The sequence below is a fragment of the Lolium perenne genome, chromosome 2, assembly GCF_019359855.2.
Source record: "Lolium perenne isolate Kyuss_39 chromosome 2, Kyuss_2.0, whole genome shotgun sequence".
In the NCBI taxonomy this organism is placed as follows: domain Eukaryota; kingdom Viridiplantae; phylum Streptophyta; class Magnoliopsida; order Poales; family Poaceae; genus Lolium; species Lolium perenne.
This window is the reverse complement of record NC_067245.2, coordinates 230,845,113-230,872,581: the sequence shown is the minus strand read 5'-3', so window position 1 is coordinate 230,872,581 and position 27,469 is coordinate 230,845,113. Positions and strand designations below refer to the sequence as shown.

Below are 27,469 nucleotides of genomic sequence, written 5' to 3'. Positions count from 1 at the left end.
TTAAACCATTTACCACATGCGGCATTTTCCGTTTCCAACCATATAGCAATGAATGAAATAGTCCAACTTTCGCAATGAACATTAGAAATAAAGCTAAGAACACATGTGTTCATACGAAACAGCGAAGCGTGTCTCTCTCCCAAACAAAGAATGCTAGGATCCGATCTTATTCAAACAAAATGAAAATAAAAACAAAAATAAACAGACGCTCCAAGTAAAGCACATAAGATGTGACGGAATAAAAATATAGTTTCACTAGAGGAACCTGATAAGTTGCCGATGAAGAAGGGATGCCTTGGGCATCCCCAAGCTTAGATGCTTGAGTCTTCTTAAAATATGCAGGGATGAACCACGGGGGCATCCCCAAGCTTTGACTTTTCACTCTTCTTGATCATATTGTATCATCCTCCTCTCTTGACCCTTGAAAACTTCCTCCACACCAAACTCAAAACAAACTCATTAGAGGGTCAGTGCATAATTCATATATTCAGAGGTGACATAATCAGTCTTAACACTTCTGGACATTGCACAAAGCTACTGAAAGTTAATGGAACAAAGAAATCCATCAAACATAGCAAAACAGGCAATGCGAAACAAAAGGCAGAATCTGTCAAAACAGAACAGTTCGTAAAGACGAATTTTTAAGAGGCACCAGACTTGCTCAGATGAAAATGCCCGAATTGAATGAAAGTTGCGTACATATCTGAGGATCACGCACGTAAATTGGAAGATTTTTCTGAGTTACCTACAGAGAACCATACCCAAATTCGTGGCAGCAAGAAATATGTTTCTGCGCAGTAATCCAAATCTAGTATTGACTTTACTATCAAAGACTTTACTTGGCACAACAATGCAATAAAATAAAGATAAGGAGAGGTTGCTACAGTAGTAACAACTTCCAAGACTCAAATATAAAACAAAAGTGCTGTAGTAAAATGATGGGTTGTCTCCCATAAGCGCTTTTCTTTAACGCCTTTCAGCTAGGCGCAGAAAGTGTGTATCAAGTATTATCAAGAGATGAAGCATCGACATCATAATTTGTTCTAATAATAGAATCATAAGGTAACTTCATTCTCTTTCTAGGGAAGTGTTCCATACCTTTCTTGAGAGGAAATTGATATTTAATATTACCTTCCTTCATATCAATGGTGGCACCAACAGTTCGAAGAAAAGGTCTTCCCAATATAATGGGACAAGATGCATTGCATTCAATATCCAAGACAACAAAATCAACGGGGACAAGGTTATTGTTAACCATAATACGAACATTATCAATCCTCCCCAAAGGTTTCTTTATAGCATTATCAGCAAGATTAACATCCAAATAACAATTTTTCAATGGTGGCATGTCAAGCATATCATATATTTTCTTAGGCATAACAGAAATACTTGCACCAAGATCACATAAAGCATTACAATCAAAATCGTTGACCCTAATCTTAATGATGGGCTCCCAACCATATTCCAACTTCCTAGGAATAGAGGTTTCAAGTTTTAGTTTCTCTTCTCTAGCTTTTATGAGAGCATTTGTAATATGTTTTGTAAAGGCCAAATTTATAGCACTAGCATTGGAACTTTTAGCAAGTTTTTGTAAGAACTTTATAACTTCAGAGATGTGACAATCATCAAAGTCTAAATCATTATGACCTACAGCAATGGGATCATTGTCCCCAATGTTGGAAAAAATTTCAGCAGTTTTATCACAAGCAGTTTCAGCAGTTTTAGCAATTTCAGGTAATTTTGCACGCTTTGCACTAGGAGTAGAAACATTGCCAACACCAATTATTTTACCATTGATAGTAGGAGGTTTAGCAACATGTGAATCATTATCATTACTAGTGGTGGTGATAGTCCAAACTTTAGCTACATTATTCTCTTTAGCAAGTTTTTCATTTTCTTCTCTTTCCCATCTAGCATGCAATTCAGCCATCAATCTTATATTCTCATTAATTCTAACTTGGATGGCATTTGCTGTAGTAACAATCTTATTTTAATTATCCTTATTAGGCATAACTTTCAATTTTAAAAGATCAACATCAGAGGCAAGTCTATCAACCTTAGAAGCAAGAATATCAATTTTATCAAGCTTTTCTTCAACAGATTTGTTAAAAGCAGTTTGTGTACTAATAAATTCTTTAAGCATGGATTAAAGACCAGGGGGTACACTCCTATTATTGTTGTAAGAATTCCCATAAGAATTACCATAACCATTACCATTAGCAGAAGGATATGGCCTATAGTTGTTACCAGAATTATTCCTATAAGCATTGTTGTTGAAATTATTAATTTTAATGAAGTTCACATCAACATGTTCTTCTTGGGCAACTAATGAAGCTAAAGGAACATTATTTGGATCAACATTAGATCTACCATTCGCAAGCATAGACATAATCACATCAATCTTATCACTCAAGGAGGAGGTTTCTTCACAGAATTTACCTTCTTACCTTGTGGAGCTCTTTCCGTGTGCCATTCAGAGTAATTTATCATCATATTATCAAGAAGCTTTGTTGCCGCCCCCAAAGTGATGGACATAAAGGTACCTCCAGCAGCTGAATCCAATAGGTTCCGCGAAGAAAAATTCAGTCCTGCATAAAATGTTTGGATGATCATCCAAGTAGTTAGTCCATGGGTTGGGCAATTCTTTAGCAAAGATTTCATTCTCTCCCATGCTTGAGCAACATGTTCATTATCTAATTGTTTGAAATTCATTATGCTACTTCTCAAAGATATAATTTTAGCAGGAGGATAATATCTACCAATAAAAGCATCCTTACATTTAGTCCATGAATCAATACTATTTCTAGGCAGAGATAGCAACCAATCTTTAGCTCTTCCTCTTAAGGAGAAAGGAAACAATTTTAATTTTATAATGTCACCATCTACATCCTTATACTTTTGCATTTCACATAGTTCAACAAAATTATTAAGATGGGCAGCAGCATCATCAGAACTAACACCAGAAAATTGCTCTCTCATAACAAGATTCAGTAAAGCAGGTTTAATTTCAAAGAATTCTGCTGTAGTAGCAGGTGGAGCAATAGGTGTGCATAAGAAATCATTATTATTTGTGTTTGTGAAGTCACACAACTTAGTGTTTTCAGGAGTATTCATTTTAGCAATAGTAAATAAAGCAAACTAGATAAAGTAAATGCGAGTAACTAATTTTTTTGTGTTTTTGATATAGAGAACAAGACAGTAAATAAAGTAAAACTAGCAACTAATTTTTTTGTGTTTTGTTTAAGTGCAGCAAACAAAGTAGTAAATAAAATAAAGCAAGACAAAAACAAAGTAAAGAGATTGGAAGTGAGAGACTCCCCTTGCAGCGTGTCTTGATCTCCCCGGCAACGGCGCCAGAAAAAATGCTTGATTGCGCGTGAAACACACGTCCGTTGGGAACCCCAAGAGGAAGGTGTGATGCGTACAGTAGCAAGTTTTCCCACAGAAAGAAACCAAGGTTTATCGAACCAGTAGGAGCCAAGAAGCACGTTGAAGGTTGATGGGGCGGAGTGTAGTGCGGCACAACACCAGGGATTCCAGTGCCAACGTGGAACCTGCACAACACAATCACAGAACTTTGCCCCAACGTAACAGTGAGGTTGTCAATCTCACCGGCTTGCTGTAAATAAAGGATTAGATGTATAGTGTGGATGATGATGATTGTTTGCGAAGAACAGTAAAGAAAAATTGCAGTAGATTGTATTTCAGATGTAAAGAATAGGACCGGGGTCCACAGTTCACTAGTGGTGTCTCTCCCATAAGATAAATAGATGTTGGGTGAACAAATTACAGTTGGGCAATTGACAAATAAAGAAGGCATAACAATGCACATACATATATCATGATGAGTACTATGAGATTTAATCAGGGCATTACGACAAAGTACATAGACCGCTATCCAGCATGCATCTATGCCTAAAAAGTCCACTTTCAGGTTATCATCCGAACCCCTTCCGGTATTAAGTTGTAAACAACAGACAATTGCATTAAGTATGGTGCGTAATGTAATCAACACAAATATCCTTAGACAAAGCATCGATGTTTTATCCCTAGTGGCAACAGCACATCCACAACCTTAGAACTTTCTATCACTGTCCCAGATTTAATGGAGGCATGGACCCACTATCGAGCATAAATACTTCCTCTTGGAGTCACAAGTATCAACTTGGCCAGAGCCTCTACTAGCAACGGAGAGCATGCAAGAACATAAATAACATATATGATAGATTGATAATCAACTTGACATAGTATTCAATATTCATCGGATCCCAACAAACACAACATGTAGAATTACAAATAGATGATCTTGATCATGATAGGCAGCTCACAAGATCTAACATGATAGCACAATGAGGAGAAGATAACCATCTAGCTACTGCTATGGACCCATAGTCCAGGGGTGGACTACTCACACATCGATCCGGAGGCGATCATGGCGATGAAGAGACCTCCGGGAGATGATTCCCCTCTCCGGCAGGGTGCCGGAGGCGATCTCCTGAATCCCCCGAGATGGGATTGGCGGCAGCGGCGTCTCTGGAAGGTTTTCCGTATCGTGGCTCTCGGTACTGGGGGTTTCGCGACGAAGACTTTAAGTAGGCGGAAGGGCAGGTCAGGGGGCCACACGAGGGCCCCACACAACAGGCCGGCGCGGCCAGGGCTTGGGCCGCGCCGCCCTAGTGTGGCGTCGCCTCGTGGCCCCACTTCGTTTCCTCTTCGGTCTTCTGGAAGCTTCGTGGAAAAATAGGCCCCTGGGCGTTGATTTCGTCCAATTCCGAGAATATTTCCTTACTAGGATTTCTGAAACCAAAAACAGCAGAAAACAACAACTGGCTCTTCGACATCTCGTCAATAGGTTAGTGCCGGAAAATGCATAATAATGACATATAATTTGTATAAAACATGTGAGTATCATCATAAAAGTAGCATGGAACATAAGAAATTATAGATACGTTTGGGACGTATCAAGGATTTCTGAAACCAAAAACAGCAGAAAATAGCAACTGGCTCTTCGGCATCTCGTTAATAGGTTAGTGCCGGAAAATGCATAATAATGATGTAAAGTGTGTATAAAACATGTGAGTATTGTCATAAAAGTAGCATGGAACATAATAAATTATAGATACGTTTGAGACGTATCAAGCATCCCCAGGCTTAGTTCCTACTCGCCCTCGAGTAGGTAAACGATAACAAGGATAATTTCTGAAGTGACATGCTATCATAATCTTAATCAATACTATTGTAAAGCATACGAGATGAATGAAGTGATTCGAAGCAATGGTAAATACAATGACTAAACAACTGATCATATAGCAAAGACTTTTCATGAATAGTACTTTCAAGACAAGCATCAATAAGACTTGCATAGGAGTTAACTCAGAAAGCAATAAATTCTTAGTAGAAAGTTTTGAAGCAACACAAAGGAAGATATAAGTTTCAGCGGTTGCTTTCAACTTCAACATGTATATCTCATGGATAATTGTCAACACAAAGTAATATGATGAATGCAAATAAGCAAGTATGTAAGAATCAATGCACACAGTTGACACAAGTGTTTGCTTCTAAGATAGAAAGAAGTAGGTAAACTGACTCAACATAAAGTAAAAGAATGGCCCTTCGCAGAGGGAAGCATGGATTACTATTTTTGTGCTAGAGCTTTTATTTTTAAAATATAGAAACAATTTTGTCAACGGTAGTAATAATTCATATGTGTTATGTATAAGACATCTTATAAGTTGCAAGCCTCATGCATAGAATACCAATAGTGCTCGCACCTTGTCCTAATTAGCTTGGATTTACATGGATTATAATTACCTCTATGCCGCCTGTACAAAGGTCCAAGGAGATAGATCGCATTTGATTTCTCGTTTTTGATAAATCTCAACCAAGGACATCCATACCGGGACAACATAGAAAACAGATAATGGACTCCTCTTTAATGCATAAGCATTCAACAGCAGATAATATTCTCATAAGAGGTTGAGGATTAGTGTCCAAACTGAAACTTCCACCACGATTCATGGCTTTAGTTAGCGGCCCAATGTTCTTCTCTAACAATATGCATACTCAAACCATTTGATCATGATAAATCACCCTTACTTCAGACAAGAAGAATATGCATAGCAACTCACATGATATTCAACAAAGGTGTAAAAAGTTGATGGCGTCCCCAGAAACATGGTTACCGCTCAACAAGCAACTTATAAGAAATAAGATACATAGCAACATATTCAATACCACAATAGTTTTTAAGGCTATTTTCCCATGAGCTATGTATTGCAAAGACAAAGAATGAAATTTTCAAGGTAGCACTCAAGTAATTTACTTTGGAATGGCAGAGAAATACCATGTAGTAGGTAGGTATGGTGAACACAAATGGCATAGTTTTTGGCTCAAGGATTTGGATGCACGAGAAGCATTTCCTCTCAGTACAAGGCTTTGGCTAGCAAGGTTGTTTGAAGCAAACACAAGTATGAACCGGTACAGCAAAACTTACATAAGAACATATTGCAAGCATTATAAGACTCTACATTGTCTTCCTTATTGTTCAAACACTTCACCAGAAAATACCTAGACTCTAGAGAGACCAATCATGCAAACCAAATTTCAACAAGCTCTATGGTAGTTCTTCATTAATAGGTGCAAAGTACATGATGCAAGAGCTTAAACATGATCTATTTGAGCACAACAATTGCCAAGTATCAAATTATTCAAGACAATATACCAATTACCACATGAAGCATTTTCTGTTTCCAACCATATAACAATCAACGAAGGAGTTTCAACCTTCGCCATGAACATTAAAAGTAAATGCTAAGAACACCAGTGTTCATATGAAACAGCGGAGCGTGTCTCTCTCCCATAAAAAGAATGCTAGGATCCGAGTTTATTCAAACAAAAACAAAAACAAACAGACGCTCCAAGTAAAGCACATAAGATGTGACTGAATAAAAATATAGTTTCACTAGAGGTGACCTGATAAGTTATCGATGAAGAAGGGGATGCCTTGGGCATCCCCAAGCTTAGATGCTTGAGTCTTCTTGAAATATGCAGGGATGAACCACAGGGGCATCCCCAAGCTTAGACTTTTCACTCTTCTTGATCATATTGTATCATCCTCCTCTCTTGATCCTTGAAAACTTCCTCCACACCAAACTCGAAACAAACTCATTAGAGGGTTAGTGCATAATCAAAAATCCACATATTCAGAGGTGACATAATCATTCTTAACACTTCTGGACATTGCACAAAGCTACTGAAAGTTAATGGAACAAAGGAATCCATCAAACATAGCAAAACAGGCAATGCGAAATAAAAGGCAGAATCTGTCAAAACAGAACAGTCCGTAAAGACGAATTTTTCTGGGGCACTTAACAGGCTCAGATGAAAAAGCTCAAATTTAATGAAAGTTGCGTACATATCTGAGGATCACGCACGTAAATTGGCAGATTTTTCTGAGTTACCTACAGACGGGGCTGCTCAATTTCGTGACAGTAAGAAATTTGTTTCTACGCAGTAATCCAAATCTAGTATCAACCCTACTATCAAAGACTTTACTAGGCACAACAATGAAATAAAGTAAAGATAAGGAGAGGTTGCTACAGTAGTAACAACTTCCAAGACTCAACAAAACAGTAATAAAAACATGCATGGGTTATCTCCCAAGAAGTGCTTTTCTTTAACGCCTTTCAGCTAGGCGCAGAAAGTGTGAATCAAGTATTATCAAGAGATGAAGCATCGACATCATAATTTGTTCTAATAATAGAATCATAAGGTAACTTCATTCTCTTTCTAGGGAAGTGTTCCATACCTTTCTTGAGAGGAAATTGATACTTAATATTACCTTCCTTCATATCAATAATAGCACCAACAGTTCGAAGAAAAGGTCTTCCCAAAATAATGGGACAAGATGCATTGCATTCAATATCCAAGACAACAAAATCAACGGGGACAAGGTTATTGTTAACCGTAATATGAACATTATCAATCCTCCCCAAAGGTTTCTTTGTAGAGTTATCAGCAAGATTAACATCCAAATAACAATTTTTCAATGGTGGCAAGTCAAGCATATTATAGATTTTCTTAGGCATAACAGAAATAATTGCACCAAGATCACATAAAGCATTACAATTAAAATCATTGACCTTCATCTTAATTATGGGCTCCCAACCATCTTCTAACTTCCTAGGAATAGAAGTTTCAAGTTTTAATTTCTCTTCTCTAGCTTTTATGAGAGCATTTGTAATATGTTTTGTAAAGGCCAAATTTATAGCACTAGCATTAGGACTTCTAGCAAGTTTTTGTAATAACTTTATAACTTCAGAGATATGAAAATCATCAAAATCTAAACCATTATTATCTACAGCAATGGGATCATTTTCCACAATATTTTGAAAAATTTCAGCAGTTTTATCACAAACAGTTTCAAATAGCTTTAGCAAGCTTTGTGCAGTTTTGCACGCTTTGCACTAGTAGTAGAAACATTGCCAACACCAATTATTTTACCATTGATAGTAGGAGGTTTAGCAACATGTGAGGTATCAACATTACTAGTGGTGGTAATAGTCCAAACTTTAGCTACATTATTCTCTTTAGCTAGTTTTTCCTCTCTTTCCCACCTAGCATGCAATTCAGCCATCAATCTAATATTTTCATTAATTCGAACTTGGATAGCGTTTGCTGTAGAAAATGACTTAATATCTTTATCTTCATTAGGCATAGCTTTCAATTTTAAAAGATCAACATCAGCAGCAAGACTATCAACCTTAGAAGCAAGAATATGAATTTTACCAAGCTTTTCCTCAACAGATTTGTTAAAAGCAGTTTGTGTACTAATAAATTCTTTAAGCATGACCTCAAGACCAGAGGGTGTACTCCTACTATTGTTGTAAGAATTACCATAACCATTACTATTATTAGAAGGATATGGCCTATAGTTGTTACCAGAATTATTCCTATAAGCATTGTTGTTGAAATTATTATTTTTAATGAAGTTCACATCAACATGTTCTTCTTGGGCAACCAATGAAGCTAAAGGAACATTATTTGGATCAACATTAGATCTACCATTCACAAGCATAGACATAATAGCATCAATCTTATCACTCAAGGAGGAGGTTTCTTCAACAGAATTTACCTTCTTACCTTGTGGAGCCCTTTCCGTGTGCCATTCAGAGTAATTAATCATCATATTATCAAGAAGCTTTGTTGCCGCCCCCAAAGTAATGGACATAAAAGTAACTCCAGCAGCTGAATCCAATAGGTTCCGCGAAGAAAAATTCAGTCCTGCATAAAAGGTTTGGATGATCATTCAAGTAGTTAGTCCATGGGTTGGGCAATTCTTTACCAAAGATTTCATTCTTTCCCATACTTGGGCAACATGTTCATTATCCAATTGCTTAAAATTCATTATGCTACTTCTCAAAGATATAATTTTAGCAGGAGGATAATATCTACCAATGAAAGCATCTTTACATTTAGTCCATGAATCAATACTATTCTTAGGCAAAGATAGCAACCAATCTTTAGCTCTTCCTCTTAAGGAGAAAGGAAACAATTTCAGTTTTATAATATCACCATCTATATCCTTATACTTTTGCATTTCACAAAGTTCAACAAAATTATTAAGATGGGCAGCAGCATCATCAGAACTAACACCAGAAAAGTGCTCTCTCATAACAAGATTTAGTAAAGCAGGTTTAATTTCATAGAATTCTGCTGTAGTAGCAGGTGGAGCAATAGGTGTGCATAGGAAATCATTATTATTTGTGCTAGTGAAGTCACACAACTTAGTATTATCAGGAGTACCCATTTTAGCCGTAATAAAAACAAGTAAAGCAAACTAAATAAAGTAAAGTAAATGCAAGTAACTAATTTTTTTGTATTTTTAATGTAGAGAACGCAAACAAGACAATAAATAAAGTAAAGCAAGTAACTAACTTTTTGTGTTTTTGATATAAAGAAGCAAACAAAATAGAAAACAGAAAATAAAATAAAATAAAGTAAAGCAAGACAAAAACAAAGTAAAGAGATTGGAAGTGAGAGACTCCCCTTGCAGCGTGTCTTGATCTCCCCGGCAACGGCGCCAGAAAAAGAGCTTGATAACGCGTGAAGCATACGTCCGTTGGGAACCCCAAGAGGAAGGTGTGATGCGTACAGCAGCAAGTTTTCCCTCAGTATGAAACCAAGGTTTATCGAACCAGTAGGAGTCAAGGATCACGTGAAGGTCGTTGGTGACGGAGTGTAGTGCGGCGCAACACCAGGGATTCCGGCGCCAACGTGGAACCTGCACAACACAATCAAAATACTTTGCCCCAACGTAACAGTGAGGTTGTCAATCTCACCGGCTTGCTATAAACCAGGATTAAATGTATAGTGTGGAAGATGATGTTTGTTTGCGAAGAACAGTAGAGAACAGAGTTTGCAGTAGATTGTATTTCAGATGTAAAAGAATGGACCGGGGTCCACAGTTCACTAGTGGTGTCTCTCCCATAAGATAAATAGCATGTTGGGTGAACAAATTACAGTTGGGCAATTGACAAATAGAGATGCATACATATCATGATGATTACTATGAGATTTAATCAGGGCATTACGACAAAGTACATAGACCGCTATCCAGCATGCATCTATGCCTAAAAAGTCCACCTTCGGGTTAGCATCCGCACCCCTTCCAGTATTAAGTTGCAAACAACAGACACTTGCATTAAGTATGGTGCGTAATGTAATCAACACAAATATCCTTTGACAAAGCATTGATGTTTTATCCCTAGTGGCAACAACACATCCACAACCTTAGAACTTTTCATCGTCCCTGCATTCAATGGAGGCATGAACCCACTATCGAGCATAAATACTCCCTCTTGGAGTCACAAGTATCAACTTGGCCAGAGCCTCTACTAGCAACGGAGAGCATGCAAGAACATAAACAACACATATATGATAGATTGATAATCAACTTGACATAGTATTCAATATTCATCGAATCCCAACAAACACAACATGTAGCATTACAAATAGATGATCTTGATCATGATAGGCAGCTCACAAGATCTAAACATGATAGCACAAGAGGAGAAGACAACCATCTAGCTACTACTATGGACCCATAGTCCAAGGATGAACTACTCACACATCAATCCGGAGGCGGGCATGGTGATGTAGAGCCCTCCGGTGATGATTCCCCTCTCCGGCAGGGTGCCGGAGGCGATCTCCTGAATCCCCCGAGATGGGATTGGCGGCGGCGGCGTCTCTGGAAGTATTTCCGTATCGTGGCTCTCGGTCATAGGGTTTTCGCGGCGGAGAGTTTAAGTAGGCGGAAGGGCAGAGTCGGAGGGCTGACGAGGGGCCCACACCATAGGCCGGCGCGGGGCCCTCCCTGGCTGCGCCGCCCTATGGTCTGGCCACCTCGTGGCCCCACTCCGTATGCTCTTCGGTCTTCTGGAAGCTCCGTGAAAAAATAAGACCCTAGGCGTTGATTTCGTCCAATTCCGAGAATATTTCCTTTGTAGGATTTCTGAAACCAAAAACAGCAGAAAACAGCAACTGGCTCTTCGGCATCTCGTTAATAGGCTAGTGCCGGAAAATGCATAATAATGATGTAAAGTGTGTATTAAACATGTGAGTATTGTCATAAAAGTAGCATGAAACATAAGAAATTATAGATACGTTTGAGACGTATCAGCTGCCTATCATGATCAAGATCATCTATTTGTAATGCTACATGTTGTGTTTGTTGGGATCCGATGAATATGGAATACTATGTCAAGTTGATTATCGATATATCATATATGTGTTGTTTATGATCTTGCATGCTCTCCGTTGCTAGTAGAGGCTCTGGCCAAGTTGATACTTGTGACTCCAAGAGGGAGTATTTATGCTCGATAGTGGGTTCATGCCTCCATTGAATCTCGGGGACAAAGGATGTAAAAGTTCTAAGGTTGTGAATGTGCTGTTGCCACTAGGGATAAAACATCAATGCTTTGTCTAAAGATATTTGTATTGTTTACATTACGCACAGTACTTAATGCAATTGTCTGTTGTTTGCAACTTAATACTGGAAGGGGTGCGGATGCTAACCGGCCGAAGGTGGACTTTTTAGGTATAGATGCATGCTGGATAGCGGTCTATGTTCTTTGTCGTAATGCCCTAAGTAAATCTCATAGTAGTCATCATGATATGTATGTGCATTGTTGTGTCCTCTCTATTTGTCAATTGCCCAACTATAATTTGTTCATCCAACATGCTATTTATCTTATTGGAGAGACACCACTAGTGAACTGTGGATCCCGGTCCATTCTTTTACATCTAAAATACAATCTACTGCAATCATTGTTTTCTGTTGTTCTTTGCAAGCAAACATCATTCTCCACACCATACGTTTAATCCTTTATTTACAGCAAGCCGGTGAGATTGACAATCTCACTGTTAAGTTGGGGCAAAGTATTTTGATTGTGTTGTGCAGGTTCCACGTTGGCGCCGGAATCCCTGGTGTTGCGCCGCACTACACTCCTTCACCAACAACCTTCACGTGGCCTTCATCTCCTACTGGTTCGATAACCTTGGTTTCTTACTGAGGGAAAACTTGCTGCTGTACGCATCACACCTTCCTCTTGGGGTTCCCAACGGACATGTGCTTCACGCGTCATCAGAGGGATAATATAGACCGCCGGCAAGGCAGGAAACCTCCCGCGCGGTGTCGCGACGGGAGAATTTCCCGCGCGGCGTCGTGGCGGGAGCGTCGTGGCGGTAAAATATCCCGTGCGGCGTCCTGGCGTCACTGACATACGGCTCCCACGTCCAAAATTTTCCGCTCGCAAGGCGCCGGCGCGCCCGATTCGCGCCATTGGCCAAGGGACCGGCACGGGGTTGCCGGCGCTTCTATTGGGCTTGGAAAAGCGCTAGCACAGTTTGGGACGCGCCGGTGGAGATGCTCTTAGACGATGTAACTCACGATCATGTCCAGGAGGTAGACGACGATTAGAAAATCACACTGGTAAAGGGAATCGAGCACAAGAACTCCAATGATGTTGCAGCCATCAGCGACAACTTGAAGCATCACTATGTCCTGGAGGTAGGCCACGATTAGGATAGCACGGTAGAAAAGGGAATCGTGGAAAGAATCACTGTACGCGACGTACTCGTCCGATGAACTTCGAGTTTGGATGAACAAGATCTTCTCGGAACGGGCAGTGGAGGGCTCCTCTGGACAATGTTTGTGAACCACAGTGGGTGAGGGGAATGGGAGGCATGAAGTGACGCGCTCGGTTTGTTTTGGTGTGACCTGAATGAGGAGATCGGAAGACACATGCCAATGGGTGGCATTCGGGGCGCCGGTTCAGTTTGGAAAAATTAAGACAATAAAGTGAAGAAATAATTCCCTGAACGGAATGGACATCTAATGTGGAGTAACTTTCGTGTTTATAGTAAGCCGTTTTGTGGTCGTTAATGCCATAGAGAGGAGGGGGAGAAAACGTCCATGGCTGTAACGTATGACGGTATGAGCTCCTGTAGGTGAACCTGAGGAAGAAGATGAGTGAAATGTTTTCGCTCTGTCGGGCTGGATCAGATACGAAAAGTGTCTTTAGCACATGAGCACCAGTGCTCGTGGTGCTATAAAATCATATTATTTGAATTCTAAAAAATTTGAAATTAAATACCTACATACATATAAATATTCCAAAGATACAGTAAAACTTTTGGAGAAAAATATATTATATTTTGAGTTATACAAAAAAGATAAATTTCTAACAAATATACGTCCCTATACGTACCCACAAATTTGTTTTCTCCCTGTAGCTCAAAATACAATGCAACTTCTAGCGAAACTTCTCACGAGTATTCGGAACATATATGTGTATTCATGGAATAAATGTGATAATTTTTTGAAACATAGATACATAACTTTTTTAATATTTAAAAAACTGAGAGCACTGGTGCTCATGTGCACCAAATACTCACTCGACCAGATGGGCCTAAATTATTTGCCTAAAACCAAGATGGAAGTAAAGGAAACAAAAAAAAAAACTGGAGAGGAGAAGGCTGCTCTTGCTAGACTGGGCCAGTTCGGTCCGGTCTGGTTCAGTTTCGTTTTTTTTCCTTTTCCACGATTTCTTTTCTAATTTTTGATTTAGGGCTCTAAATCTATTCAAACAAATTCCTAAAAAGTTTTATAAATTTAAAAAAAAATTGGACAGTAAGGGAACCCATTTCTTTTCAGTTCAGAAATCGAAAAAAACAATCTTATGCACTTTGGCCTATATGGCTACTTGTGTAATGATTTATGAAATAGGGTTCACGATTTTTGTTTTCTCAAAATAATACATTTTATAAGTTTCAAAACTTCAAAACAAAATAGTGTATTTTTAAAAAATATTTTGAAACCAAAGGTTTCTGAATTCATCATTTTGGAAAATGTTTTTAAGTAACTTCAAAAGTTTTAAATTCTTGAGAATTTTCAACCAAGTCAACAAACAAGGATCTTTTTATTTTATTTTATTTTAAAACTAACATTGAAAAATTTGTAAAACCTTGGGATGTTACGATAATTAGAAAATACAATGACAAAATAGACTACTGTATATTGTTAGAGATGAGCACTCTGCACAACTTCATCAAAGAGGTGGCACGGATGCACCCTGCAGTGCCGATGTTAGTCCGCCAAGTAAAAACGGATATCATCGTTCGCGGCAAAGAGGGAAACGAATATGGCATCCCCAAAGGTAACATCTTAGTAAACCTAGTAATGGTGAACGGTATGTTGCCACACATTTACAAGGATCCTGCGGTGTTTGATCCAGATCGATTTTGTCCTGGAAGGGAGGAGGACAAAGCTGGTGGTAAATTCTCTTACACGTCTTTCGGTGATGGCAGACATGCATGTTGTGGCGAGGCTTATGCCTACATGCAAATCAAAATTATATTTAACCATATACTGAGGAATTTTGAACTCAAGCTCATTTCTTCTTTTCCCAAGCCAGACTGGATCAAGTTTATGCCAGAATCTAAAGGGGCAGTCATGGTGAGCTACAAGAGATTTCAGTGGCCTAGCAACTAAGATATTTCATCATGCCTCAACATGTATTTTCGTGGATGTATCTTTGTGTGCGTGTAGCTTTCCTACGGGCTAAGACATATCGTACGGGTATTGTTGCTTCAGTTATGTGTTTACTTCGACGTCAAATGCAATTCTTCAACCGTTTGGCCGGCAGCCCTAGGTGGCCCTATTATGTAAAAGTTCAAAAATAACGAAAGCTAGTTTATGTATGATGAGTCAGGGGTGGAGCTACGCCCCGCGCAACCAGAGCCATGGCCTGGAGCGCAACAATTTAGCCAGACTATTACCCATGTAGATTTCTGATTTGGCTTGGGTTGAGCTCAGTACCACTGCTTCTTCTCGGGCCCAACACAACTGAAACGAGCAAACGCAGAAATTTCCCCTCACTGGCTCGCCGCAATGCTGTTTGAGCCAAACGACTCGTGAGCACTTCATATATGCGCGGTGGACTCTTGATTGCATTATAAACGCAGAAATTTTGACCTTAGTTATCTTGTGCCGTCGATTTGATTTGCTATTGCGTTGCATTTTTGTGTTGTGAAAACTATTCCTTGGACACCACTCTTTGACCAAGTGTTGCTAACATCCAAATAATTGTCTAAATAATAATGTGATATTTTCAAATTTTCTATAGTACTGCAAGATATGAATCATAGCCACAAAGAAGCCAGAATTGTAACTCTTGTTTTTCTTTCTCAAAGATAGATCTACTTTTATGGCATGATTTCTTAATACTACTATTATACTTTGACGTAAATAAACTCAGGCTTTCTCAAACCATTTACACCACAATCTAGATGTTAGAATCACCTAAAGACGTGGAAGTTACAATCTGATTATTCTCCAACGATATCTATATATTGGTCTGCAACACAATTTCAAAGTGGAAGGCGTTTGATACACATATAATTATCAATACTGCTACAATTTTTTTAGATCATATCGGTACTGCTACTGAGCACTGTCTCAGTATGTATTCCTTCTCTACCTCGCCACACGCAATCTATCACCTTCAGGGAGCAAAATAAATGATCGGATCGTAACTGCAGTTCAGATCATGGTACGCCTTTCCTCACTGTTCATCTACGACGGGCGTGCCGGCTGCTGCTGTGTGATGCAGTGTATGTTTCCACCTCCCAGCACGATTTCTCTTGCGCCTTCCACCATCACAACCTGCAGTTCACGGATCCATTCAGCTCATCTAACCTCACAGTAATTATTCCTTTCACAACCAGTAAAAACAGTCATTGCTTGCTTCAGCCTCCCAAGCTGACAAAAGTAAAACTAACCTCATATTCAGGAAATGCCTTCTGGAGGACCTCACGTGCCTCATCGTCCCGCTGGTTATCGCCAAAAGCAGGTGCTATGATCCCACCATTGGCAGGGTAGAAGTTCACGTACGAGGCAGCCAATCTCTTGCCTGGCTCCCTAGCTACAGCATGCCCCTGAAAACAGTCACAGTTTTCGGATCTTTTAAACGGTTTTAAAAATCAGCCTTACGAAAGACCCGTAGTTAAACAAACCATAGCTGCGGTACTGACCGTTACATCAACACCATTCCCCTCTTCCTTTGTGATGTATAGAGGCCCTGGTACGTGGATCTTTACCACCTCTATGTGTTGCCCTTTTGCATCGGTGGACTGAGTGAGAACTGACAGTGCCTTAACCGATATCTCATACTGTGGATCGTTCTCATCATCAGTCCATGATAAGAGGATCACACCAGGTTTAATGAAACAGCATAGGTTGTCAACATGCCCATTTGTATCCTCATCACCTGGAAAATCATCATAACTTTACTTATCAGTAAAATGGTCAAGGAAGCAAAGGAGATGAAACCCTGCGGTTTTAGAACTTCTGTAAGTGACAAAATACTCAGCATTTCTTACCGTAAAGTCCATTAGGTATCCAAATGATCTTTGTGACTCCAAGGAAATCCTTCAATTCATTCTCTATATCTTGTCTAGTCATGTCGGGGTTTCTGTTTGGGTTTAACAAGCATTCTTCCGTTGTAATGCATGTACCTTTTGTAAATGTGACACAATTGTTAGCAAAATAACAAAAGACTGAAACTGTTTGATCGACAATGATACAACAAGTACCTTCTCCATCGACATGGATGCTTCCACCCTCAAGAACCATCTTGTGTGGAAACCTAGGGATCCTCTCAATCTCGAGTATCTGAAAATTAATGGCAGGAGTAGGAAAAAAGTTAAGTACAGAAAGAGGCTAACAAAAGACACCTAGTTTGTTCTTAGGTAGGATTAATTCTTTACTTTCTTGGCAATGTTTCTGTCCAGACTCCAATCATCATAGCAACCACCACCGAGTCCTGCAGGGCAGTAGGATCAGAACATACTGAATTATCATGCAGTGAAGGTGATTACATATTGACTTCTGAAGTCATGAAATTCTTGCTCTGGAAATAGTACAGTGCTTCAATGCTTTGCTAGTGCCAACCAAGTCCTCTATTGCTTTGTAAAAAACATGGATCCATGCAAGTTGCTACTGAAACATTGGCATGGGTTGATAACTACACCGTTATGAAGTATTGCTCCCTCCGTTCCAAATTAGTTGACTCAGTTTTGTCTAGATACGCATATATCTACACACTAAAACACATCTAGATACATGCGAATCTAGAAAAAGTTGAATCAATTGATTTGGAACCGGGGGAGTAGTTCTGTACCAAAATATAAGATGTTTTGGTAGGATGTTTTAGCCTACGAAAACATCTTAACTTTTGGAACGGAGGTAGTACTGAATAGATATAGATATACATACTTCAACCTGAAACAACATACCTCCCCATGCGTTAAATTCCCAATCAATTCCCGCTATTGTTTGCTCTGTGAGTCCTATTTCTGATCTGCCTTTACGGATAACAAACTAAAAAACAGGCATATATTATTAGCATCCCCAGGCACCAGAATTGGAATCAGAATAGAAGAAAAAAGATACAAAAAAAAAATTTAAGTTACGCACAGTGGGACCAGTATCACGAAACCAGGAATCATTCATGCTCATCTCGACCACCCTGATGTTCGGCTGGTGCTGCATCAGTTCGTGGACATGAGGATACTGCCGAAGACAAAAAAAAAGTGGAACTGAATATCCTTTGTGTCGCACATGATCACGCATCATTTTGTAACATAGTTCATGTGAAGTGTGTCACCTGTTCAGCGCTTGCACAAATGGTGACGGGCTCAAACTTTGATATGGCAATTGCAGTTCTCGCAAATGTTATTCGAGCTGGACCAGCATTCTCCCGCCAGTTGTCTGGACGCTCCTAAGATTTCAAAGAGGTGGCGATGATGATTACAATGCTGCACTTCAAAATTGTTCAAGGCATGCTGAGGATGATACACGATGACAGAAGGAAACTACATAGGTCTTTTAAGAAACTATCACATTAATCTACTCACTACTGTGCTTCCCAGATCATCCTCGTTGATAATACTCAATGAAAACACTGAGAGGACACTTGTAATAAATACATATTATTCAATCATAATAGAAAGTGAGGAAAATAGAATGATGAAGGTTCTCACAAAAAGAAAAAAGAGGAATCCACCAGAAAATGAATGAAAGAACATGTTGCACACTCTGAGTAACTGTTACAGATTTCCAAATAGGTGTGGTCTATGATATTATCAGAAACACTAATATATGTGATGTTTGCGGTTCATAAGGGATCTTAAATAGTTCATGGCAACACCAGCCACTCCAGTTTAAGAAGCACTAAATTTCTGACTGCCTACTCCTTACTGGTCCTTTGAAAACCGTAATAATAAATTCTCAGCTGTAGAGCCCGAAGGGAACGAAAAGTTGGTCGACAGAAAGTGATTAGACAGAGACAAAGCACAACAAGGAACTAGATAGTGTATGGCAGACACATAGCTGCAGATCATAGACAACGAGGAGAAGCAATTGTTACCTTGATTGACGGATTGAGCTATTCAGGGAGAAGGAAATGCAGCACATAGTAGAGATTAAAGGTGAACTGAATTTGTGTCGTGTCAGCAAGATTACATTGCTCGATCCAATGCACAACTTTGGTGATATGCTTGTGGGTATGAGAACAAATGCATTTACACCTTGCTAGCCATTCTTTGGATGTAATAAAATCAGTTGTTGGTGTGAATATAAAAAAAAATGCCCAAGAAAATACACCATCTCTTCTCCTGCCTATTTATTTAGAAGAGAAAAAAGTCGTCTGATTTGAACAGTTTGTCTGTCTGGCCGGTTCAAAGATTCCACTTGACAAGGAATAGAGTAACCTGACAATGGATTGCAATATTAAATGTTCAACCTTGACAATTGTTCCTGCTTCCTGCTACCAAGCGCACCTGACATGTGCGTTGATACGTTTATTTGTTGGAAAAGAAAATCGATCATACATACCACTCTTTGGCTCGCTTTCATGTGGTCCACTGACCCACATGTCAGTGTGGCAGTAAATAAATCCTGGTGTGTCGATCTGGATGTTTGCCACACCGAGACGAATCTGGTGGATGAGCAAACAGCTGCCGGGGGCAGAGACGGCGCTCCGGCGAGAAAGAACCAAGAGATGCGGCGACGGTCCGGGACAAACCGCCACCGCAGACGCGAGCGAGTCCATAGCGTTTCTCTAGCCAGAACGGAGCGAATTCGACCGGAATCTATCAGATGAACAGGCGCCGCGGGCGGGACTTGCAGTCGCGAAGGATCGAGACAAACCTAAGAGCGAGAGGGGGGGAGAGGAGTACGTACGGGCCAGCCCATCCAGCACTGCTCGTGCGGCTCCCACTCCGCCGGCATCCGGAACCCCATCTTCGCCGGGCACCCCGCCATGGCCTTCGCCATCCTTCCCTCCTCTCTCGCCAAGCCTTGATTAATCTGACGGCGGGACACTCCTACGCACGCTATACTGATGAGATGGGAGCCCTCGACTCCGACTCCAAGGGCTGCTTGCTTTATGCGGGAAGGGCAGGGAAAGGGCAGGGCAGGGCGGCTCAGTCCGCAGGAGAGAAATGTCGTGAGGGCAAACGGAGGTTGAGCCACCGTTTTTTTTTTACCTCCCCCTGCCGGCGGTCATTTTCCCGACCAAACCATTGCCAGATCCTACACTATCCATCCCACCGACGCCATGAGGAAAAAATATTGGCCGTTCCGCAAGACCAAGAACGACCACGAGGCTAGCGGCTCGCGGTCCGGCAAGAAGGCACGGGTCGGCCGGTACGTCTGCGTCGACTTCGCGCGGCAGCTATGGGAGAAAAACCTGTCGGTACCATGGCCGGACGCGAACTTGCCGGGAAGGGGCTGGTACCTCAAGTCGAGGTGTGTACCGGTCCCCCCGTGTCGTGCGAGGGCCGAGAGCGGCGGGACGAGGTGCGCCGCCGCCGAGCGATCTTGACGCCGGATCTGCGGGAGGATCGGGCATACGCGCTGAACTCCTACAACTGGATTTCATTCGGGACGTGGGAGTTCGACGCGCGCCACCGCGCTGGCTACCTCGGCGACGTAGACTACTTCGATCACGAGATCGCCGCAGAAGAAGAAGAGAACGACCAGGAGGACGCGGACGAGGACCTGGACATGGCAGACTACGACCACAACGACGGCGGGCCGGCGTGGGATCCGGAGACCCAGCCGCCGGACATTTCTGAGGAGGAGGCCATTGCCATGACACTGGCCAACAACGAGCAGGACGAGCTCAACGACCTCGCTTTGTGGGACGGGCTCGCAATCCAGCTCTGCGAGTCAGCGCTCGCGCAGGGGAGGCCGGCGACGCCAACGCGTTCCAACGATCGTGCTCTGCCTGCTGCTCCGGCGTGGGATCCCTGGCCACAGCCTCCGGCCCATGCGGCGCTACCTCCTCCACCGCCGGCGTACGAGCTTCCATGGCCGACGCCGGAGTTCATTGACCTCATCAGCGACGACGAGCAGTAGGCAGCACCTACTTTTACCACGCCTTTATGGCTTTTTATGTTTTTTATTTATGTAAATTATGGTTTCATGAATGGAAAAAAATACGCGTCGTGCCGCTGGAGCCACCCCCGACGCAAACGGACGCCCGGATGATTTCGACCATTTGGGTTGGCACACGTGTCCGTTTGGATGTCCGAAATGTGTCGCGCCGCTCGAGATGCCCTGAGAGCATCTCCACCCGTCTGTCCGGGAACGCCCCAGGACCTTTTTTATCATGCGGATATACGGAAAGGGTCTAGTTGGATCCTCGTTTTCGTTCGGATTTGGGCTTTCATCCATCCAGGGAATCCAGGTCATCCCCGGCTCCCCGGGGAGCGCTCGGGGAGCTCGGAGGAAACGAAAGCGTGGGAAACATCGAGAAAACTTCTCGCGCGCTGGTGGCCCCGACTTGTCGGCGAGAAAGGCTGATAGTCGTTCTCATCGCATCGTCTTCCGCGCGCTGTAAAAGCCTACCGCCAGTCAGTCTTCGCCGGACACGTAGCTTCCACGCGGCGAGTTAATGACGTCGCCTCGGTTTCACGCGCGTTGCCCTCTATTTATCGCGGAACTAGCGCGTGTGGCCGCATTCACCACGCTGTCTCCCTATTCTCACCACCTCTCTCCCCCAACTCACGAGCGAACAATGGTGAACTCCGGCGAAGGCGCGGCGAACAACGGCTTCGGCCGTCGCTCTATCCACCAATGGGAGGGGAGGCCCCGCACCGCCGGAATTCCGCACGCCCGGAGGCTAGCGCCTGAGCGCGGGCGGTGTCCCGATCCCGCCGCCAGTCGGTCGCGCCGCGCTGGAGGCGGAGATCGACGCGGTGCTCATCACCCTCAGCGACGAGCAGCGCACGGAGTAACGCTTCTTCCCGGACAACTACGACGCCTGGACGGAGTTCTTCCGGCGAAGGTACGAGCGAGAACTCGCCGCGTACGATGGCCCTCCTCCTCCTCCCGCGCGAAACAATGCCTCCGACCGCCGCCCCTGGTGGAGCGGCCCTGGCCGCACCCTCGAGAATGTGCTCGCGCACATCGAGGGTGGCAACTCCCCCGTTCTGGGGATGCCACCACCGGTGGCGCCTACCATGTCGCGCCGGCACGGTAGCTCCTGGACACCGCGACGGATGACGATGTCCTACTCTTCGTCTGGATCGAGGTCGGCATCCAGGTCCGGCGGGTCGGCTCCTCCACCTGCGACGCCGACCGTCGTCAAGAAGGAGCCGGCCTCTCCACCGCCGACCAGAGGGCGCAGCAGCGGCGCCCTCGTCATCTGTGACCAGGGAGGCACCGCTCGTCGTCTCTCCCGCGCAGCCGCAAGAGGAAGACTTCGAAGAAGGAGGCTGCAGCGGCCGCCGCCGCGTCCCAACTCACCGAGGAGGAGGCCAAGCGTGCCGAGGACGCCGCGGTGGTGAAGGCGATCGCCAGGTCGTTGAACGACCTCATCCCCGCCGACAACGCCCTCCCCATAGACGACGCGCTCGACTGGTCCAGGCGGGACTGGGAGCGGCAAGAGGCGGAGCAGCAGAGGCGCCTACTGGACTTGGCTGCCGCGCGGCGCCGCGCCGTCCGCGCCACACCGACCGCCGCACCGACCGCACCCGTCGCGTCCCGTGCCGCTCATCAAGCTCGAGGAGAGCAGCGACGGCGACCTCTACCGGCCGATGCCGCCACGCGGCAACCCTGGCCAGGGATCAAGCCGTTGGTACGAGGCACCGCCGCCCGAGGACGTTGGCAACTCCAGCGACGATGACGGTGGCGACTACACGGCCTTCTGATGACCCACAAGTATAGGGGGTGTATCGTAGTATCTTCAACAAGTAAGAATGTCGATCCCAACGAGGAGCAGAAGGTGTTGACAAGCAGTTTCGATGAAGGATTCACTGTAAATGCTCACAGACAAGTATTCAGGGGGTTTTGATGTAACAGATGAATAAAGTACGAGTAAGTAAAGTGCGAGAGTAACAATTGCAGCGAGTGGCCCAATCCTTTTTAGCACAAAGGACAAGCCGGTTTGTTTACTTATAATGACCAAACGTTCCTGAGGACACACGGGATTTTAGTCTAGTGCTTTCGCTACATACGGCTAATTAATCTTCATTGTTTTGATAAGTGTTGTGTGGGTGAACCTACGCTAATGTACCGCCCTTCCTAGGACTAATACATACTTGTGATTATACCCCTTGCAAGCATCCGCAACTACAAGAAAGTAATTAAGATAAATCTAACCACAGCCTTAAACTACGAGATCCTCGTTATCCCTCCTGCATCGATATACCAACGGGGGCTCAGGTTTCTGTCACTCCGGTAACCCCGCAATTGGCAAACGAGTACAAGATGCATTCCCCTAGGCCCATAAAGGTGAAGTGTCGTGTAGTCGACGTTCACACGACACCACTAGAAGAATAACACCACAATTTAAATATCATAACATTGAATATTACTCAACCATACTTCACTACTAACATTTAGACTTCACCCATGTCCTCAAGAACTAAACGAACTACTCACGAGACATCATATGGAACATGATCAGAGGTGATATGATGATGAATAACAATCTGAACATAAACCTTGGTTCAACGGTTTCACTCAATAGCATCAATAACAAGTAGAAATCAACACCGGGAGAGTTTCCCCTATCAAACAATCAAGATCAAACCCAAATTGCTACAGCGGTGACGATGTGCAGCGGTGGAGACGGCGGTGATGATGATGAAGATGATGATGATGGTGATGGAGATGATGTCCAGCTCGATGACGGTGACGATGGCGTCGATTTCCCTCCTCGGGAGGGAATTTCCCAGCGGAACTCAGCCTGCCGGAGAGCTCTTTTCTCTCTGGTGTTCTCCGCCTCGCAGAGGCGGCTGTGACGCTCTACGACTATTTCCCTGGGGCTTAGGTTTTCGGGACGAAGGCGTACGCGAAGAAAAGGAGGCGAGAGGGGGCTGTGGGCCCCCTCCTCACAGGGCGGCGTGGCCAGGCCTTGGGCCGCGCCGGCCTATGGGGTGGGCCCACCTCGGGTCCCCTCTTCTCCCCCTTCTAGCTCCCTTCGTCATCTGGAAAAATAGGATTTTTTATATAATTTCTGTCGGCTGTTGATCTTCCGAAATATTGCATTCTGACGGTGCTTTTTCCAGCAGAATCCTGGCTCCGGTGCGCGATCCTCCAATAATCATGAAACATGCAAAATAGATGAAATAACATAAGTATCATCTCCAAATATGAAATATATCAATGAATAACAGCAAATTATGATATAAAATAGTGATGCAAATTGGACGTATCAACTCCCCCCAAGCTTAGACTTCGCTTGTCCCCAAGCGAAACTGAACTCGGTAAACAGGACCACATGTTTAAGGAGTGAGGAGTCGATAAATAAAATACGGACAAGAAGCTTCACATTCATTCACACAAGATATTTTAGTAAACAACTTTCTCATATAATTCAACTTGAAACAAGTATAAGGTAATCACAAATAAAGGTGCATAAGAAATCATAGTTGGTGATGGCAAACTTCGTTCTTGGTCAAAGAACAGTTAGCAGATTATACTTATCTATTGAGCAGCGATCTCATGTTAAAGTTTATATGGCACAACTTGCATACTCAATCATAATAACCTCCTCATGATCATTGATAACTTGCAAAGCTATATTCATTCAGATAAAACTTGTACTAAACAAGGAAGAATAAAAACATGATGAAGCAAATCACAATATAATGGTTTGATCACAACAACTCAAATGCTTGCTTAAGATGGAGGGAAATAGGTTTACTGACTCAACATAGAGTAAAAGACAGGCCCTTCGCAGAGGGAAGCAGGGATTAAATCATGTGCTAGAGCTTTTTCAGTTTTGAAATCATATAAAGAGAATGAAAGTAACATTTTGAGAGGTGTTTGTTGTTGTCAACGACTGGTAGCGGGTACTCTATCCCCCTTGCCAGACAAACCTTCAAAGAGCGGCTCCCATTTTATTTTTATTTTTGTGTGGCACTCCTTCCAACCTTTCTTTCACAAACCATGGCTAACCGAATCCTCGGGTGCCTGCCAACAATCTCATACCATGAAGGAGTGCCTTTTTATTTTAGTTTTATTATGATGACACTCCCCCCAACCTTTGCTTACACAAGCCATGGCTAACCGAATCCTTCGGGTGCCGTCCATCAATCACATACCATGGAGGAGTGTCTATTTAGGTTAATTAACTTGGGACTGGGAATCCCATTGCCAGCTCTTTTTGCAAAATTATTGGATAAGCGGATGAGGCCACTAGTCCGTTGGTGAAAGTTGCCCAACAAGATTGAAAGATAAAACACCACATACTTCCTCATGAGCTATAAAACATTGACACAAATAAGAGGTAATAAATTTTTGAATTGTTTTAAAGGTAGCACACGAAGTATTTACTTGGAATGGCAGGAAATACCATGTAGTAGGTAGTTATGGTGGACACAAATGGCATAGGTTTTGGGTTAAGGTTTGGATGCACGAGAAGTATTCCCTCTCAGTACAGGTCTTTGGCTAGCAAGGTTAATTAGCAAGCATAAGAGTCGAGGGAAACAAACAAATATACATGTGATAGAAACAATCATGCAGCTTCCTTGTAAGCACCAACAATTTTAACTTCAGAATAATAAGCTATGAGCTAACAAGAAAGAAAGATAATGAAACAACTACATGTATTTCTCTTTTCTACTTAAACCTCAAAGTTTTGTTGCTATTGACCAGTGCTAAGTTTGCCAAAACCAAATAGATTTATTTAGTGCTCCCTAAGTGGTACCAATACTAATAACAAGATCAATCATATAATAAGGATTGCAAACTAAAATAAGATGTGCAATATGTAAATGATAAGACTTCTCATTAATATTCCATAACGATAACTCACACCAAGGGATTCATAGACAACCAACTAAATGAGAGATACTTCCACACTGCAACCCATCTTATATGATAACTTCCCTACTCATGATATAACACTATTTGATAGTAAAAAGTAAAAGATAGTGATGATGTGATACCGCGGCACTCCCCCAAGCTTGGAACAAACCAAGGGGATGCCAATACCGATGATGAGTTACTCCTTCGGCGGTGGTGGTGATGAATTCTTGACAAGCTTCTCAACAAGCTCCTGAAGCTCATCAATCTTGTACATGAGATTGCGGATCATCTCCGAATTATGCTCGACGCGGTTAAGAAGTATGTCCGACGGCGAGTCCCAACTCTTGGAGTTATTTCCCCACTCTTCAGCTTCAGGCTTCATCCTTCCTGCAGTGTTAGAACAATCTATATCCCAATTGCTAGGCAATGCTGCCTTGGGAGTCCTTTCAATTTGATTATTGTAAATTAGATTGCGGAAGGGGTTGTAGGTACCTGGAGGAGATGTCTTTGGAGCTAGGTAGTGACGTGGAACCTTTCCTCCGGTGCGAATTCTTGCGTTCCTCTTTGCACTGAAAGGGTTCTCCACCACCCTGATGCTTGCGATGGTAGCACGCGGGTGCGCACGCGAGTCTTCCTCCACTTCTTCTTCATCTTCTTCCTTGACGCTCTCGTCCACCTCTTTCCACTCGGGATCTTGAATATCTTCATCCGAAAGCCCCTTGCCTTTGTTGTTGGAGACCATGGTGCTTCTAGATTGAAAACAGATCCTGGCAGAAACAGCTCGAAATAAAACACGTCGAGAAAACGATATACGAACCTCCAGGGGTCCGGGGGATTATATAGAATAAATTTTTACAGCATAAGGAAAGTACCAGGTCGAACCAGAGTCGGAGAGGGGCGACGAGGCGGCCAGCTCATAGGGCGGCGCGGCCTGGCTGGGGCCCGCGCCGGCCTATGGGGGCACGCCCTCGTGCGTCTCCTCCACTCCGTTTCGATCTCGTAATTTTTCATATTTTCCAAAAACAGCAAAAACATTGTTCGGAAAGTAAATCGCGAACTTTTTATTACCAGTACTGTTACCTATTCAAAGTCGAGTTCTAGCGGACTGTCAATTTGTCCTTTGATGAAAGCCTCCGGTGTTTCCACTCGAATAACATCAACATCTACATTGTAAGAATCACCTGAGATATAATGCTTGAGTCTTTGTCCATTTACCACTTGTGTGACATTGCCTTGGAGAGAGCTAATTTTTATTGCTCCTGAACGATACACCTCCTCAACAACATATGGTCCTTCCCATTTCGAGGGCAATTTCCCTGCAAAGAATCTGAGACGAGACCGATACAATAGGACTTTATCCCCAATATTAAATTCTCTTTTGATAATCCTTCTATCATGCCATTTTTTAACTTTCTCTTTAAAGAGTTTAGCATTTTCATAAGCTTCACTTCTCCATTCATCTAGAGAACTCAATTGCAGCAACCTCTTATTACCAGCTAGTTTAGGATCTTTATTTAATTCTCTAATGTACCCAATAAGCTTTGTGCTCTAGTTCTAAAGGTAAATGACAAGCTTTTCCATAAA

The 27,469-nt window shown here is 42.7% G+C and overlaps 2 protein-coding genes across 2 annotated transcripts in view; one reads left to right on the top strand and one right to left on the bottom strand.

Annotated features, from left to right (window-relative positions):
- The window catches only part of LOC139835750 (obtusifoliol 14-alpha demethylase-like), a 38,310-nt gene extending 23,258 nt beyond the window's left edge, over positions 1–15,052 (top strand). Inside the window, exon 4 of the mRNA XM_071825613.1 lies at positions 14,548–15,052. Coding sequence (XP_071681714.1) covers positions 14,548–15,052 — 505 coding nt within the window. The remainder of the gene's footprint in view (positions 1–14,547) is intronic.
- Positions 15,053–15,888: 836 nt separating this feature from the next.
- Positions 15,889–20,057, bottom strand: LOC127335180 (agmatine deiminase). Its single transcript, XM_051361775.2, has 10 exons — positions 19,805–20,057; positions 18,228–18,341; positions 18,038–18,133; positions 17,857–17,941; positions 17,329–17,384; positions 17,155–17,233; positions 16,942–17,076; positions 16,594–16,829; positions 16,342–16,497; positions 15,889–16,225 (listed from the first exon to the last, which is right to left on the bottom strand). Exons 1-10 carry the CDS (start codon positions 19,895–19,897, stop codon positions 16,136–16,138), a joined length of 1,140 nt encoding a protein of 379 aa, XP_051217735.1. The 5' UTR covers positions 19,898–20,057; the 3' UTR covers positions 15,889–16,135.
- Positions 20,058–27,469: the final 7,412 nt, after the last annotated feature.

Bases quoted from the DNA above. Each gene is read 5' to 3' on its own strand.
- LOC127335180 (XM_051361775.2), bottom strand. From the start codon at position 19,897: ATGGCGAAGGCCATGGCGGGGTGCCCGGCGAAGATGGGGTTCCGGATG. The intron at 18,342-19,804 runs GTACGTACTCCT...TTGAAATCTTAG, and splicing joins AGTGCTGGATGGGCTGGCCC to GAGCGTCCAGACAACTGGCG. The intron at 17,385-17,856 runs GTATGTTGTTTC...ACTGCCCTGCAG, and splicing joins GGAATTTAACGCATGGGGAG to GACTCGGTGGTGGTTGCTAT.